Source organism: Camponotus floridanus, unplaced genomic scaffold (assembly GCF_003227725.1).
Source record: "Camponotus floridanus strain SB8 unplaced genomic scaffold, Cflo_v7.5 scaffold52, whole genome shotgun sequence".
NCBI classification, from domain to species: Eukaryota; Metazoa; Arthropoda; class Insecta; order Hymenoptera; family Formicidae; genus Camponotus; species Camponotus floridanus.
This window is the reverse complement of record NW_020229681.1, coordinates 1097886-1115098: the sequence shown is the minus strand read 5'-3', so window position 1 is coordinate 1115098 and position 17213 is coordinate 1097886. Positions and strand designations below refer to the sequence as shown.

General features: G+C 34.6%; 1 protein-coding gene across 1 annotated transcript in view; it reads left to right on the top strand.

Moving 5' to 3' along the window:
* Nucleotides 1-17213, top strand: part of LOC105247916 (dynein heavy chain 2, axonemal) — a 39704-nt gene that overhangs the window by 18038 nt on the left and 4453 nt on the right. Inside the window, exons 25-55 of the mRNA XM_025412539.1 lie at nucleotides 727-889; nucleotides 3005-3229; nucleotides 3921-4209; nucleotides 4458-4595; nucleotides 4809-4979; nucleotides 5299-5590; nucleotides 5997-6088; nucleotides 6196-6399; nucleotides 6464-6669; nucleotides 6959-7144; nucleotides 7471-7690; nucleotides 7776-7942; nucleotides 8100-8320; nucleotides 8394-8503; nucleotides 8598-8713; nucleotides 8788-8888; nucleotides 9091-9269; nucleotides 9585-9884; nucleotides 10856-11143; nucleotides 12065-12255; nucleotides 12433-12608; nucleotides 12779-12930; nucleotides 13400-13564; nucleotides 13654-13820; nucleotides 14045-14216; nucleotides 14760-14972; nucleotides 15251-15466; nucleotides 15650-15800; nucleotides 16139-16288; nucleotides 16367-16499; nucleotides 16692-17036. Coding sequence (XP_025268324.1) covers nucleotides 727-889; nucleotides 3005-3229; nucleotides 3921-4209; nucleotides 4458-4595; nucleotides 4809-4979; nucleotides 5299-5590; nucleotides 5997-6088; nucleotides 6196-6399; nucleotides 6464-6669; nucleotides 6959-7144; nucleotides 7471-7690; nucleotides 7776-7942; nucleotides 8100-8320; nucleotides 8394-8503; nucleotides 8598-8713; nucleotides 8788-8888; nucleotides 9091-9269; nucleotides 9585-9884; nucleotides 10856-11143; nucleotides 12065-12255; nucleotides 12433-12608; nucleotides 12779-12930; nucleotides 13400-13564; nucleotides 13654-13820; nucleotides 14045-14216; nucleotides 14760-14972; nucleotides 15251-15466; nucleotides 15650-15800; nucleotides 16139-16288; nucleotides 16367-16499; nucleotides 16692-17036 — 5899 coding nt within the window. The remainder of the gene's footprint in view (nucleotides 1-726; nucleotides 890-3004; nucleotides 3230-3920; nucleotides 4210-4457; nucleotides 4596-4808; nucleotides 4980-5298; nucleotides 5591-5996; nucleotides 6089-6195; nucleotides 6400-6463; nucleotides 6670-6958; nucleotides 7145-7470; nucleotides 7691-7775; nucleotides 7943-8099; nucleotides 8321-8393; nucleotides 8504-8597; nucleotides 8714-8787; nucleotides 8889-9090; nucleotides 9270-9584; nucleotides 9885-10855; nucleotides 11144-12064; nucleotides 12256-12432; nucleotides 12609-12778; nucleotides 12931-13399; nucleotides 13565-13653; nucleotides 13821-14044; nucleotides 14217-14759; nucleotides 14973-15250; nucleotides 15467-15649; nucleotides 15801-16138; nucleotides 16289-16366; nucleotides 16500-16691; nucleotides 17037-17213) is intronic.

Below are 17213 nucleotides of genomic sequence, written 5' to 3'. Positions count from 1 at the left end.
ATATAAAATTCGCCAATGTTTACTATGGGAAAATTCTTTTTTTGATCGTAATAAAATTCTTTACTTTTCCATATCAATATTTCCTTGGCAATATGTAATTTCCGTTAATATATAAAACCAATCGCTCTTTAAAGAAAAAACTTACCATTTTCTAAATAAATAAAATTCAAAGAAAATGATTATAAAAGATTATTTGCTCTATTCATATATGTATAATACGAGCTAATGTTTTGAAAAATATAAAATTCGCAAATGTTTGCTATGAGAAAATTCTTTCTTTGTTAATATATAATATTTTAATATTATATTATAATATTTGTAATGTAATATAACATTTGTTAATATAATATTTTTATAATAAACTTCTTTACTTTTCCATATCAATATTTCCTTTGCAATATGTAATTTCCATTAATATATAAAACCAATCGCGATTTAAAGAAAAAACTTAGATTAAAATTACTTTCATTACCAAGAATTATTAGGAATTTATACTTTTTGTGCGTGTGCTATCTTATAAATAAATAAAATTCAAATAAAAAGATTATAAAAGATTATTTGCTCTCTTTACATATATATAATACGAGCTAATGTTATAAAGTAATACTTCAAACTGCACGTAACATTTCTTATATTACTTCACTCGTATACTTCCTTTGCTACTTTAATCCAGAGAGAAAATAAACGAGATAAAAAGGGGGCAAACTTACTTTTCAAATTTTTCAGATTGCAGAGATGTGTCTGCTTTCGAGTGGCTGTCGCAGTTAAGATTTTATTGGGATGCAGACATGGACGATTGTATTGTCCGGCAAACAAACACTCACTTCGTATATGGTTACGAGTATCTAGGTAACACCGGAAGACTTGTAATAACTCCTCTGACAGACCGGTACGTTTCCTTAAACATTTAGCATAAGCAAATAAATGTTAGATAACTATTTCACGCAATTATTATTTCTTAACCGTTTTTTTTTTTTTTCTTAACAAGCAAATTTTCTTCAGAAAGGATAGTATTAATTTATTTTTCAAGAAAACTTGATATCTACTGGCTCGATTTAATATTTTTAATATCATGTCCTTTGATATAAAACTGAGAATTTATTTTTATTACTGTACATTTTTTATATATATTTAATGAAAGATTAAAAAAAGCAAAACGTCACACAAATTCTACTAAAAGCTAGATGTCACAAACATATGACAGGATAATACTTTTTGCCAAACGACAACGAGATGCTTTATACCGCAAATACTTGGTGAAATGTACATCGTTTAAATGAATCTGTACTGTAGTGAATACGAATGGTGGCATATGTATACGCACTTGATTGCGGCACCATTTGCAAAATTACTTTTGTGACATTACGTCGCTACATATTTAGTCGGTCAGCGTACTCTGTTCCGTTTAGCAATGTTAAAGCAGAAGTTTCTCAGCGGTTATCGCGCGTGCTATAGTCACGTAGTTGGCACCAGGTCGTGTGGCCAGCCAGTAATTTCGTCTGTCACGCGCGCGGATAACACACGACGGGACGCGGGTAATGCTTAGTGTTCGACACATTGGCGATGTAATACAACCTGATTTAGGTCAGCGAGGGTAACTTGACGATCGAGCAGCGATTGCTTGACGCGTCGCGTTGCACGTGTCCGATTAGGTAAAGTTTTAAGCGCGCCGTTGTATTTAATGAGGGAACTTTCTCTCCGCGATACTGATCGCATCAAATAGCTCACGTTACATGATTAAGGCGAGGTCGCGAACTCGTGATATTCATCGCATATCATACAACTTCCTGCAACTAGTTATATCTTAGCGCGGGAACAATGTCACGTGTATCGTTGCGAGAACAGTTGACGATGATCGCTTAGTTGAAACAAGTTCTGAGGTTTCCTTATAACCGAAAGAGTCCTCGTATACTTAAATTTCAGGCGGCTAAATTAAAATTTTCGAGAAAGGATGAATCAAATGCAGAATGAATACGAAGTCATTATAAAGCACATATAATAAAATAATGGAGTGAGAAAAACAACTCAGGATCGGAAAAGTATATTTAACAAAAAAATGAAAAAAATTGAATTTTCATATAAAAAAATCTCGACGATCGAGATTACATCGCGATGTAATTAAACTTGTAGGATGTGCGTTTGTAAAGTTTTCTCGCATTCGAAATGAATGTTCACTGCAAAATGTCTGTCTCGTGCGTACCAGAATCGCGTTGTAAACCGCGAGAGGGATGTAATATCGCGAACATGCTCGCCCGGTCGTATAAATTCGATATGCAGCTATGATGTAATACGAGGATGACAATGTGACATAATTTCAAGAAACGAGTAGCGAATGTCAACGCGCGTCGCGACATCAAAAGCTAAGCGCCGAGAACGAGCGCGATATCCTACTTAACAATATTATCGATTTAATCGGGATAAAAGGTTACCCCATCCCCCTCCCGACGTTCTAATTTATAGACGGCGATTGCCATCTCAATACATTTGTCCGCTCTCGCGGTCCTGAAAATTTGTCTTGCGGAAAGAAGACACAACGCACCCCTCAATCTTCCGTATCCACCGCGCGAAAGTGGATGAATCATCCCCTTCAGCCACGAATAGACGCATTAAATCGCAAACTGCGTCGGAGCATATACACACTCTGATATATTCCTCGTATCGAATGCCATATTGCAGCTGCGTTCTTGAAATACAGGCCTGATGGACGAGATATTTCATCAATAGCCCGTCAATTGCATGAAGGTCTTTTTCGTCGAAAACGAAATATATTTATGTTTTATTCAAATAAAATACGATATTATTTAAGCTCTTTTTGAGATACACATGTAATTTACATATACGTCTCTTATTTAAAATAATAATGATAATTATATGATTTTATATTTATGATTATACGAGTATATTTAAAGTGCACTCTTCTGTTAATTTTCCATTTTCGCGGATGTCACGAATGTTATCGTATATTAAACAATGAAATAACTCTTCAACCGTTTATCTTGTCCAGATGTTACATCACATTGACAACGGCTCTTCATTTATATCGCGGTGGAAGTCCAAAGGGACCTGCGGGTACTGGAAAAACTGAAACAGTAAAAGATCTTGGAAAAGCACTCGGTTTCAATGTAATCGTACAAAACTGTTCAGAAGGACTGGATTATAAAAGTATGGGTAGATTATTTTGCGGACTGTCGCAAACCGGCGCCTGGGGATGCTTTGACGAATTCAACCGGTAAATATCCATGAAGCTTACATACTATTGACATGAAAAAAAGGAAAACCTTTTGAAAACTCAAATCAAACCTCGCATAAAATGCATGATTATTGTTTGAAAATTAAACAACATGCATACAAGAGAAACAACATAAAATACACATAATGTATACATACATTTATATTAGTATTTCTGTAATTTTTATTTTTTACAATGAAGTTAATTAATTTTCCACAAATAAAAGAATCTTTATTTCGACATTCATTTCGAGATTTTTAATTAGACAAAATTTTTAATTAGTTATCAAAACTATATTAAGATTAATAAGATGTCAAGATTATTGTGATCTTATTAAGATTATTGATTTAAAAAAAACTAAAATATGCATATTTGTAAGTTAGATGAGAAAATATCACAATTACATGAATTTAAAAAATTTATTTAATAAATAAAATTTAATTTAAATAAAATTTTATTGGATAAAAATAAAATAAAATTTTATATAATCGAGTCAAGACAGTACAAGATGGGATTTTGGCTAAAAAGAGATTCATTTAAGACCAAGACAAAATTTAAATTTTGAAAAATTTTTAATACAATATTTTTACAAAGATTGTCTTATTTCGAGTCTTATGCAATTCTACACGTAATACATAAAAGATTGCAGACACAGAAAACTTTAAAGAAATGAATTCTTTCGTAATCGTAGAATTAACGTCGAAGTGTTATCAGTAGTAGCGCAACAGATACTATCGATACTGACCGCCCTCGCCCAAAGACTTACGAGATTCATTTTCGACGGCGCCGCTATAAATCTGGTGCACACCTGCGGCATCTTCATCACAATGAATCCCGGTTACGCTGGACGTACCGAACTTCCAGACAATTTAAAGTCTATGTTCCGGCCAATCTCGATGATGGTGCCGGACAGTAGTATGATTGTCGAAATTAAACTGTTTGGCGAAGGGTTTAAAAACACACGTGTGTTAGCCAAAAAGGTCATTTCAAGTTACAATTAATTTGCAATTTCTTAATCTCTCAATATAATTAATATAAGTAATTTTACAAATGACAAAGTATATGATGCATTATTAAAATTTTAAAATAATTTATAAATTTATCGTTTTGTTTATTGTACCTTTCAATAAAATATCTATTTTTGAAATATTTATTTGATTTATTAGCCAAGAAATTTTAATATTAAAATTTGACGAAAATTTTGAACAATGCTTTTCTTCTTTAATAGGTCTTTACTTTATATTCTCTCGCCCAGCAGCAACTTAGTAAACAGCATCATTACGATTTCGGTTTGCGAGGTATAGTAACACTGACCCGATACGCTGGCAAAAAGAGAAGGCTGTATCTCAATTTATCCGACGAGGAGGTGATTCCTTATCTTCTTTATTATTCTAAAATTATCTTATCTTCTCTATTATTCACACAAAATACTGAATAAATCTCATTATTGATATTTAAACATGGCATCATTTTTAAATTACTCGTAATACTTGATATTCAAAGTGATGCAAAATCTCGCAATAATCATTTATATTATGACACTGTGAACTATCAACCAAGTCTCTTGAATTTTACCTAGATAATTATCCTTGCCATGAAAGATATGAACGTCGCCAAACTTACCTCGGACGATCTACCGCTATTCCTCGACATTACCACCGATCTTTTCCCCAACGTAGACGTACCCACCGTGGATTACGAGGAAATTATCAGTTATATAACCAACGAGGCAATCAAGTTGAAGCTGCAGGTAATCTACTTAGGGAGGATATAACGTATAATTTCAACGATTCTACTTGCTGGAAGGCGCCTTTCTCGTTTTTTACGACCGTGCCACGGGTCCTAAGGGCATTTATCGGGAAATTATTCGTGCTGATCTAGCGTTTATAAATATTAAATTGTGTATATATTAAATTGCGCCTATATCCATCGCTCAGATTATCATTTTCTTTAGAATTTAATCTGCGATGATAATAGTTATGGATATTGTTCGGATGTGTCAGTAGATCGCCTTGTCAGCTATATCTCGAGATTAATTAATCGTCCTAAATTATTCGCGATTATTACAGCCGATTCCCATGATAGTGACGAAAGTCATCGAGCTGTACGAGACGAAGGGCTCGCGTCACTCGACGATGATTGTTGGCGTGTCAAACACCGCAAAAACCACAACGTGGAAGATTTTACAGAATACGATGACGACAATGAAGAGCGATGGAAAGCCAGGCTTTAACGCCGTTCACGTATATCCCATTAATCCTAAGGCACTAAGTCTCGGTGAACTCTACGGCGAGTACAATCTTTCTACCGGAGAATGGCTCGACGGGGTGATATCGTCCATCATGCGGAAAACTTGTTCCGGTAAAGCGCTTGATTGATTACAATGTAATATGTGTAGTGTAATAAGTGTGTCACGTTATATATATATGGATATATGACGTTAGAGATGAACATAATGAATTCTGTAATGTTCTGTGACAAAATATTTCAGTTGCATGATATATATATTATTAATTACAAATATAATATAAAATATACACAGAAGCATATTGAAAGATGTTTCGTATGTATATTGACATTTCTCAATTGAACAATATAAAAATTATTTATGGCGTAGGATTCATATTATTGATAAATCATAAATAATAAATAAAATCGAGGAGAAAAGCAATATAAGCAAAATTATTGGGACAGAAATTTCTTCTTCGTCAGCATGATTTATGTCCGGAAAATATGCTATTGTAAAAATTCAATGTACTCTTGACAGAGGAAACCGCCGATGAAAAGTGGATTCTTTTTGACGGACCCGTGGACGCTGATTGGATTGAAAACATGAACAGCGTCATGGACGACAACAAGGTATACTTTGTCCATTCTTCGTTTGATGTTTCTCGATTCTTCTTAAACTGACATTACATAAGATGAAATTATTCTTATTTCTAAAATTAAAAATTTCGCATTTTAAGGTACTAACGCTGATAAATAATGATCGCATTGCTATGCCCGATCAAGTATCGTTACTCTTCGAGGTGCAAGACTTGGCTGTCGCCTCTCCCGGGACGGTCTCCAGAATAGGTATGGTTTATAACGATTACAAGAATCTTGGTTGGCGTCCGTACGTCGATTCGTGGTTGCAAAAGTATAGCGCGCAACCGGAATTTGCTGAGGAGGTGAGACGAATCGACTAATTTCCCGCGATCCGGCGGAACGTACATTTCATTGCTTCTCAATCAGATGAATCAGCTGTTCGAGAGCCACGTTAACGCCGCGCTGGAATTTAAGCAGAAGAATTGCGAGGAACTCGTACCTGTTCCCGAATTAAACGCCATTCAGTCTCTCTGCAAACTGCTGGAGGTATTCGCGACACCGCAGAACGGCGTGGAATTAGGCGAAGATCGCGCTGCCTTCTCCATAATATGCAAAATGTGGTTCTTCTTCTGGTACGTAAAAGTATTTTTGTTCATATTGTTTCGTAAATGCATTGTAAATATGCATTTCGAATATTGCATAGAACAACCGGCGAGATAAGTTACGACGATCATGAATTCATAACTCGTATTCAAGCAACACGGAATACTAGCTGTCACCTCTGGGCGTCTTCAAGTAATATTAATACTGTAATCCTCTAGTGGTTCGCGCAAGTCATATTAAACTATAAGTTCCGAGTCAATGACATGGTAATGATAGTCAAGAGCGCACTAAATAACTATCTTTAATGTCACGTTGCAGCATGATATGGTCATTGTGTGCCTCGGTCGATGAGAAAGGTCGTCAGAAGATGGATAATTTCATAAGAGAAATCGAAAGCTCCTTTCCGTTGCGAGACACAGTTTACGAGTATTACGTGGATACACGTCTCCGTAATTTCATTTTATGGGAGGAAAAATTACCGCATTCTTGGAAATTTCAACCCGGGTAAGCGTAAATATTCATTGAAACTTGCCAATAAAATTCTGATGTTTTTTAAAAAATTAAAAATTATCAATTCTCCCTCAGGACATTTTTATCGATAAACGGCAATCTTCGATAATTGATTGTCATATAACATGATTGTTTAATCAAAATCAGAATATCCCGAATTCGGTTCAAATCTCATATCGAGTCGCATACATATTCAGGTCAAATCATTCAATTTGCATTACATCATATTCAATCACATCCATATATTTTCGAGAAAATCGATAATCGTTTCTTAAGAGAGCGTTGCGCGCACCGCTAGTATATTCTGAATCAATTTACAGCCTGCCATTCTACAAGATAATAGTACCCACCGTGGACACGATACGATACGATTACGTCGTGAGTTCTCTCCTATCGAATGGTTTTCCAGTGCTCGTAGTGGGTCCGGTGGGTACAGGAAAAACGTCTACCATTCACTCGGTACTTGAGCTGCTAGACGACACGAAGTACGCCGTTCTGCTTGTAAACATGTCGGCACAAACTACATCCAATAACATACAAGTAAGGCTCTAAACATGTATCAAATGGATAATAATTTTAAATATTGAATGAATGTTTTCTACCGAGACTCTACCTTGGCTTATAGGACGCAATAGAAAGCCGACTGGAAAAACGAACGAAAGGCGTTTATATTCCCATGGGCGGTAAGACTTTGATCACTTTCATGGACGACTTTAATATGCCCATGAAAGAGAAATACGGATCGCAACCACCGTTGGAATTAATTCGACAGTGGATTAATTATGGATTTTGGTAACATTACAAGATATACAAGAACAAAACACAAATAGCAAAAAAAAATAGCGCGTGTAATAGAAACATAAAAATATTGCTCTGAAACACGAAAATATTGTTCTGAAACATTTAACAAAACGTTGCAACAAATATAAAAAAAAAACATTATCGACAGGTATGATCGCCGAAAGCAAACGAGGAAACATATTCAAACAATGCAATTAATGGCAGCGATGGGACCACCTGGTGGGGGCCGCAACATTATTACGGATAGATTACTCACAAAATTTAATGTCATTAACATGACTTTTCCAACTGAAAAACAAATTACAAGAATCTACGGTACAATGTTGAATCAACATCTTTCCGAATTTCACTCTGAAGTGAAAGGAATATGTATGTATATTAAGTGAAATTGATTGTGTTTAATTGATGATTATATAAAGTGAGACTTCCTTATCCGTTTTAGCAAATGATATAACGCTTGCTTCGATCAAACTATACAATCACGTGATCCAAAAGATGCTTCCCACTCCAACGAAGATGCATTATTTATTTAACCTGAGGGATATATCAAAGGTAAAAAATTTGGAAGTTAAAAATTGATAAACTAGAATTCGACATGAAGGTAGAAATGACGCAGATACAAAAATTGCTATCGATCCTCCGACAGGTTTTCCAAGGGTTGCTGCGCAGCTATAAGGACTATCAGTATTCGAGACAGACTTTCCTGCGATTGTGGGTTCACGAGAGTTTCCGAGTTTTCTGCGATCGGCTTATTGACGAGAAGTAAGCGCTCAAGAGGCATTAACTTAATTTGGTCCGGGGTACGGGAGGAAAAAATGCTGAGCAATTTCTTTCAGGGACAGAGAGTGGTTCGTGACTCAGTTGAACGATCAGCTCGAGAAGCACTTTGAGTTGACCTTCCATAATGTCTGTCCGGAGAAAAGATGCCCCATTTTCGGTAAATAGGCGCAATATATTGGTGCAATACTTTGATTCTAGCTAACATAAATATATACATCCTCTCTTTTATTAAAGTTTTTATCAATAACAATATTATATATTTAATTAATACTATTAATTTATATTTTTATTATTAAATAGAATATTATCCTCCAGATATATATACATATATTTCTTTTATATTGAATTAACATCTGCAGGTAGTTTTATGAATGCCTGGGATATATACGAAGATCTTCCGGATATCGGCGCCGTAAGGCGTTACATGGAAGAACAGATGGACGAGTATAATGCCTCTCATGGCGTGGTACGCCTCGATCTCATCTTGTTCCGCGATGCGATTGAACATGTATGTCGCATCGTTCGTGTAATATCGCAGGTTAGTGATTCCCATCGCGTGCCGTATAACGGTAAACATTCTATCCGACGATACACACTGTAAAAATACAAGTCTATATTATTACGATTTTATATACGTGTTATCATAAAATATATTTGTATCATAAAGTCGATTTTTAATTCAAAAATAATAATTTAAATAACAAAATTTCTTTTTTCCCCTCAATATTTTGCTTGTTATTTGTATAAAATCTTGCAACAAATAAATGAAATAAATAAATGCAATAAATAAATAAATATATATATATATATATGCATCATAAGTCTAACGATTATCATTAATGTATTTTTATAGCCTCGCGGTAATATGCTTCTGGTTGGAATTGGTGGTAGTGGTAGGCAATCGCTTTCACGTATTGGCAGTTACATGTGCGATATGTCCACCTATCAAGTTGCCATTACGGCACAATATAGGTTACCAGAATTTCGTGAAGATCTCAAGACTCTGTACTCAATGGTCGGGGTGGAGAACAAACCGACTAGTTTCCTCTTCAACGATACCCAAGTGGTGGAGGAGCAGTTTCTGGAGATTGTCAACAATATGCTGAGTACTGGCGAAGTGGCTAATCTCTACAAGAGCGACGAAATGGAGAACGTAAGTCGGTTAATACGCTTTGCGTCACAATCATTTTCATGTCCATTTGGATATAATCCTCGACGTTACTTTATATGAGGCACGTTCTACGTAAAAAAGAAAATCAACGAAATTAAAAAACTAACAGAAATGACTATTATCAACAGCGCGCGCGCACTCATGAAATTTATATCATGCTTAATTATTTTCACTGTCTCAACTTTCGCTTGATATTCTCTCACATTATATTTTAAATATTTTAAAAACGTAAATATGACTTTTTAAAATAAATGATATTTTAAAAAATGTTTTTGTGTTATTAAGAATAAAAGTGTTTTTTGTAACCATGTTTTATATTCTCACATCATATTTAAAAATATGTAAAAAAAATACTTTTCTGTTATTAAGAATGAAAGTTTTCAAATCCACGATTGAATATAGTATAAACATATATTATTTAACTTTTTAATTTTTTGCTCTCAAGCTATATATCCGTAAAATATTTAAGAATAATCGAATTATATCAGATGCAAATTATAAAAAAACACGAAAATTTAGAAATTATTTGTAGAGTTCTTAAATATTTAAAAGTTCACAATAATGTATATATTTTTGCAAATTTCTTTGTTTTCTATTATCAAATAAGAAATTGTGAAATAAAAAATAGAGATTATAAATTTATTTAAATAATTCACCGCATGTACCAAGAATTTAATTTAAAATTTTAAAACATAGTACATGTATACACATCTATATTGTAGAGAGAAAAAGAGAAATATACACACAGTCATATACATATATGTATGGCCCAGAAAGATATATTAGAGAGAGAGAAGGAAATACACAGACATATACACACATGTGTGACCCAGATATTTAAAATTTTGGTACTGTTATAAATTGCAGAATTTGTAGAATAATTCAGATCGGTAAAAATATAATCAATACAAAAGTGTGCCATCGCGGCATATTGATATATCGTGTTTTATCAGATTAAAAATAGACTATCAAAGGAAGTAACAAAGGCTGGAAAGATACCAACAACCGAGACGGTATATTATTTCCTGATTGAGAGAGCGCGTGCCAATATGCATTTGATCATGTGCATGAGCCCGATCGGCGATGCCTTCAGGAACAGATTACGGCAGTATCCTTCCCTGATCAATTGCACGACCATCGATTGGTTCTTGGAATGGCCGAGAGAAGCTCTCCTCGAAGTTGGCAACAAGTTCCTCATGAATCTCAATCTGACGCTCACTATCACCGGCGAAAATAAAGTGGTAGGTACGCCCTTCCCCTTTCCGCGCGATCGATTCCATTCGATTCGATTCTTACGATCAACGCGCGTTTTCTACCACCAATCTTCCACCCTCTCCTGCCCTGTCCTTCTTACCGACCATTTTGGCGAATCCGATTATTTTCCCATCTACGGTTTGCCTCATCCTGATGATACGGCCGTCTGGCGTATTTCTTTTCTTTCGGCCAAAGCTGAGATTGGTCGCTTAGATTCCGCGCGAGAATGCTCTTAGATCTATATATAATTTGTTTCAAGAACATATCCAAGATGCTACTGTATTGTTTTATTCCTCTTTATGCTCCTCGAATAAAAATTACATTAATAAAGTGTTGACACAGTCAAATAAATATTTCAATCGACATAAAAAGAAATGTTTGTTCTCTTATTAAAAAATTTATAAAATTTTTTCTTTCCATTTCAAGTATATGTATATAGATAAAACTATTATAAAGAGTTTTCTCCCTATCCGGACGAATCTCTTCTTAAACGACGCCGCTTTCGGATTATCAATTTATTATTCATATAGCTATTAGTCTTAATGCATTTATGACTCTTGATACCATTACATCTACTTTACAAACGTCATAAAACGAGGATATTTCATTACTTTTATATCTTTGAATAAAAATGTTAATTAAATAATTAATCGCGCATTTCAACTCTAATTATATTATCAAATATAATTAGCTAAATATAGAGAATAGACGTTTGTTAAAATGTGCACCCATAAAAAATCGCTGGTAATCCCGGTACGCAATGGACGCTCTTTGTGCAGTATCATTTTATTACGTCCATATATGCGCAAAGCAAAAGGTGGATGGATACGGGGAGGATACAGCCAGTTAAAAAATTCACACTGCAATCGTAACGAACGCGAGTGTTACGAGGATGCACTTTTCTGCAGGAACCGCGGCAATCCGCGACGGCTATTCCATTGCCGCCGTTACAGGACCGAATGCGCGATGGAATTGCAGCATCATTCTCTTTGATCCACGACACGGTGTCCCAGTTCTCTCGCAGAATGGCCGTCGAAATGAAGCGTTACAATTACGTGACTCCTGTGAATTTTATCGAGCTGGTAGTCGGTTATAAAGAGTAAGAATTGAATAAAAACGCGAAAGCGTCAGAATCTTCCTCCAAAATTTAAGATTTTTACAAGATAATTACAAGATAATTAATATAGTATATTTATGTTCCTTCTGTAATATCTGTAATGTTTTTAATATCTTTAATGCGAAATCACGTTACACATGTTGTATTCGTATCACGCAGGATGCTGGCAGAAAAGCGACAAGATTTAGCAGACCAGGCGAACAAACTTCGCGGCGGCCTCTCGAAGATCGACGATACTCGGGTGAAAGTTAAAGAAATGGCGACGGAGCTCGAAGTCACTCAGCAGCAAGTTCATAAATCTACGAGGGAGTGCGAAGAATTCCTCGTAACGATAGGTACACGGCGCACGCGACAGTGATATATTATCAGTGGCATTTATCAAATTAATCTATAAGAACTTATTGCTTTTAACGCTCTGGTTCTAACTTTCCTCTTGCGTACTTAATTAATCATATGGTATTCATACTTGCACCGTGTATCGCTTTTAACTGCTTACGACGTGCAGCAAACCAACGTCGCGATGCCGATGAAACGCAGAGGCAGGTCACCGCCAAATCTCAACGTATCGCCGAGGAGCAAAAAGAATGCAAGAAGCTCGAAGAGCTCGCGCGAGCTGACCTAGCAACGGTCGAACCTGCCTTGAACGAAGCTATGAAGGTTGTTACCGAATCACCGAATTCTTTTCCAACGTCGCTTATCCAGTTTCGAACAATTTCTCTGATTGTTTTCTGCTTTAATATCTTTCTCATTGCATATTTCATATATTTTTGCAAATTTTTATTAATTAACTTTTTATTAAACAACTTCATTTTTGTGATATTTTTAACGAAGTGATTCGCAGCTCTTTTTTCACTACAATGAATATGCAATGTTGAAACAACAATAGCTTTGGATTATAAATGATTGAAATTAAATGGATTTTATTTCGTTATTAAATTTTTATTGCCGAGAAATTTATATAGTTCACAGAGAAAGAAAAGGCAAAGCAAAGATATGTTTTAAATATTATTTTGCTTGATAATTTACTTGCTCCAAAAAGATATTTCTCACTAATTAAAGAAACAAATTTATTAAGAATTTAATATAAATTAAACATTACATAAAGAAATGTTGACGATTATTTTAGGCATTAGAAGCTTTGAGCAAAAAAGATTTAGCTGAAATTAAATCCTTTACGCATCCACCGCCGAAAGTCGAGATGGTGATGGAAGCCGTGATGATTTTAAAGAACTCAGAACCGACATGGGGGGAGGCAAAACGTCAACTCAGTGACGTAAACTTCATTAATACGGTGAGAGACAATGTTGCGACTGGCGCACAAGACTATGTTCATACTACTCGTTTCTCAAACTAACTAACTTGTTCTGATTTGATTTCCAGCTTCGAGACTTCGACAAAGATCATATATCGGACAGAGTTCTACGAACAATAGCCAAGTACACGTCCAATCCCGAATTCGATCCTATAAAGGTCGGCGTAGTATCTGTTGCAGCTAAGTCACTTTGCATGTGGGTGATAGCTATGGAAAACTACGGCAAATTGTATAGGTAGATCAAAAATTTACAAGATGTATACATATGCTTGTGTATATCTCTTTCTCATTTTTTTCTTTTCAATCTTAAATACTTGTGATTTTTATATAATAATAAAATCTTTTCATATTTTTTAAATTTAAGCTTTTTTTATATTGTTATTATTTAATTAATCGATTTATGTCATTCATCTTCCGTCATGGATGAAAATTTAATCATACGTTCACGATGCTTTGCAGAATCGTGGCACCGAAACGAGAAAGACTGCAGATCGCATTAGAATCATTGAAGCAGAAGGAAATAGCCTTAGAAGAGGCAATGCAGCAGCTGCAAAACTTACACGAGCAGCTCGAGAAATTACAACGGACGTACGACGCTAAGATGAAAGAAAAGGAGGATTTGATTAAACTGGTAGTATATCCCTGTTTCTTACACTTTACAATGCTAAAAATGACCTAAAATGACCTAAATCACGCAAAGCCAAGAAAGGACGAATCGATAAAGAAAGTCAGCTCACTCGAATTGATTATGCGCGTCCATTCAGTTAAAACTTTACTTAACTTTTTTAAACTATTTTACATTAATACCTGCAGAAGCCTGCATTCGCTCAATTTTCACAGGCAAAATGTATTCCTTAAGGAGGTTGTACATCCATAAATCCAATAAAACCTATAGCAAAATTCCGCAAATAAATTAAAACGTTACTTTCAATTAAATTCCCGATTGTTAATGTTTACGTGATGATAAGGTCCTTTAATAATAATAATAATAACAAAAATATTTGCAAAAATATATATGTCATTTATTATTCATTTATTAATTTATAGAAAAAATATATTCTTATAAAATATTTAACATTTGTTTGAATTTTATTTTTACTTTTGACAATTCAAATCAAAGGTATTCGTATTTTCTATTTTAAAAAATGTCTATTTTATGTACATTTTTTTTCAGGCTGAATTGTTAAAGCTAAAACTAGACCGTGCAGCGATGCTGGTAGATGGGCTTTCCGAGGAACGAATTCGATGGGAGAACACAGTAGCATCATTAACCGAATGTTTCGAGTGGTTACCGGGTGATTGCTTGATATCTACCGGATTTGTGTCGTACTTAGGACCGTTTACCTCCAATTATAGGCAGGAACTTATAAGTATTTGGACCAAGGAAGTAAGTTCGAGAATCGTTCTTCGAAACTCTTTATCATAATTTTTCATCAAATCACGTTACAAATTATCTACCTAAAGTTTGCAAATTAATAAACTATTTTACACATAACTCCAATTGTGTATTTCCAAAAATTATTACTTGCAACCAACTAAAGAATTAATTTTTGTTATTCATCTTTTACATTTTTTAAATTTTTCTTTTGACATAAAAGTGATTCGTTTTATTTATTTCTTTTTAAATGTAGATTAGTGTTTATACGTGAATTTCGAATCGTTAAGGTGCAAAATAAAGAGATACCGACATCGCCAAACCTAGATGTGAAAGAGTTCCTAGTTGATCCATCGACAATCAGAGATTGGAACATTCAGGGATTACCGTCCGATGGATTCAGCACGGAAAATGGCATCATAGTAACGCGGGGAACACGTTGGCCCCTCGTAATCGATCCGCAATGCCAAGCGGCGAAGTGGATCAAAAATATGGAGGCGAAACACGTAAATGTTTGATATACGTTGTATGTCGATTTCCGATCAAAGAAACTGTAATAACATCTCTTCAGCAATATTGATAATTGGCTTTAACGTAAAATCAAATAACTAATATGAGATAAAACGATTTCAAATCAATACAATCCGAGAATTTACTTTGTTACTTTGATGTAACAATTATAATCGCAGTCACTGAGAGTAATCGACTTTGGTCAAGTTGACTTTATGAGAATTCTGGAACAAGCAATTCAGCTCGGAAGGCCAGTACTGCTTGAAAATATCGGAGAGACCCTCGATCCGAGCTTGAATCCGCTTCTCCAAAAAGCTTTCATTAAATCAGGTAAAACTTAACGTCAATATCGTTTAATTATATTCGCGTAATTGTATTACATTTATGAGAAAATACTAAAAAAAAGATTCTTTAATTATTAAAATTAAGAGATATTAAATAATAATCAATAATTAAACTTCTGTTTAAATCGTTAAATGAACAAAAGATGAAGAGAAAACCGATATACGATATAATAAAATATTAATATCTTTTTAATAATATCTTACTCGATGCTCAATATATGATTAATTCTTTGTGGAACAAAAATTACGTTCAGCATAAAAGACAGTAATTAATCTTTTTTCCATTTGCTTGAAATTTTTATCATTCAATATTTCCGATGCTAGGCGATCAAATGATGATCAGATTTAACGATAAAATGATTACTTACAACAATCAATTTCGGCTGTTTATGACTACAAAGCTTTCGAATCCCCACTATGCCCCGGAGATTTCAACTAAAACGACATTATGCAACTTCGCCATTAAGGAGCAGGGTAACTAATAGTCTTACAGTATATACTTTAGAGAAAGATGGAACAAGATTAGGGAATATAACTCTGTCCTACATGTAGGTCTCGAAGCGCAGCTCCTCGGGATCGTGGTCAGGAAAGAGAAGCCGCAGCTCGAGGAGCAGAAAGACAATCTGGTACTTACAATTGCATCCGATAAACGGGCTCTCAGAGAACTAGAAGATAAAATACTTCAGTAAGATTTACGAAAACTCCTTAAACCTTGAATGTCCAAAGCCTTTTGCTTTTAAGTGCAATCACGATACGCTTTATTCTGTATATAATTCAATATAAAACCATTTTTCATCATTCGTTCTTAATGCAACTTAGAAGTAATTGACCAAAGCAATTTACAAGGTATATAAATATGTTCTATGTATTCTATCAGTTTGCTCAACGTGGCGGGAGAATCTCTTCTAGATGACCTAGACTTGCTGAATACTCTGCAGACATCAAAGGCAACATCTATCTCCATTCAAAAGTCTCTAGTTGTTTCTGAACAGACAGAAAAAGAGATAGATTTAGCGAGAGAAGGATATCGACCATGCTCGAAACGTGCCGCGATTCTTTTTTTCGTTCTAAACGACATGAGCGTCATCGATCCCATGTATCAGTTCTCTCTCGACGCATACAACGCACTGTTTATGCTTTCCATCGACAAAAGTCCTAAAAGAACAAAACTGTTTGAAAGAATCGACAGCCTGAACGAATATCATACATACGCGGTTTACAGGTATAATTGAATACAGAAAAAGAGAGAGAGAGAAAAAGAGTTTTATCTTTGTTATATAAAATGTTATAAGATGCTATGCTTTTATTATTTTATTAATAAATAATATTTGCAACTTAAACTCATTTACTAAAAATATAAACATGTTTTTACTTCATATTTCAATTACATTTCAAACAA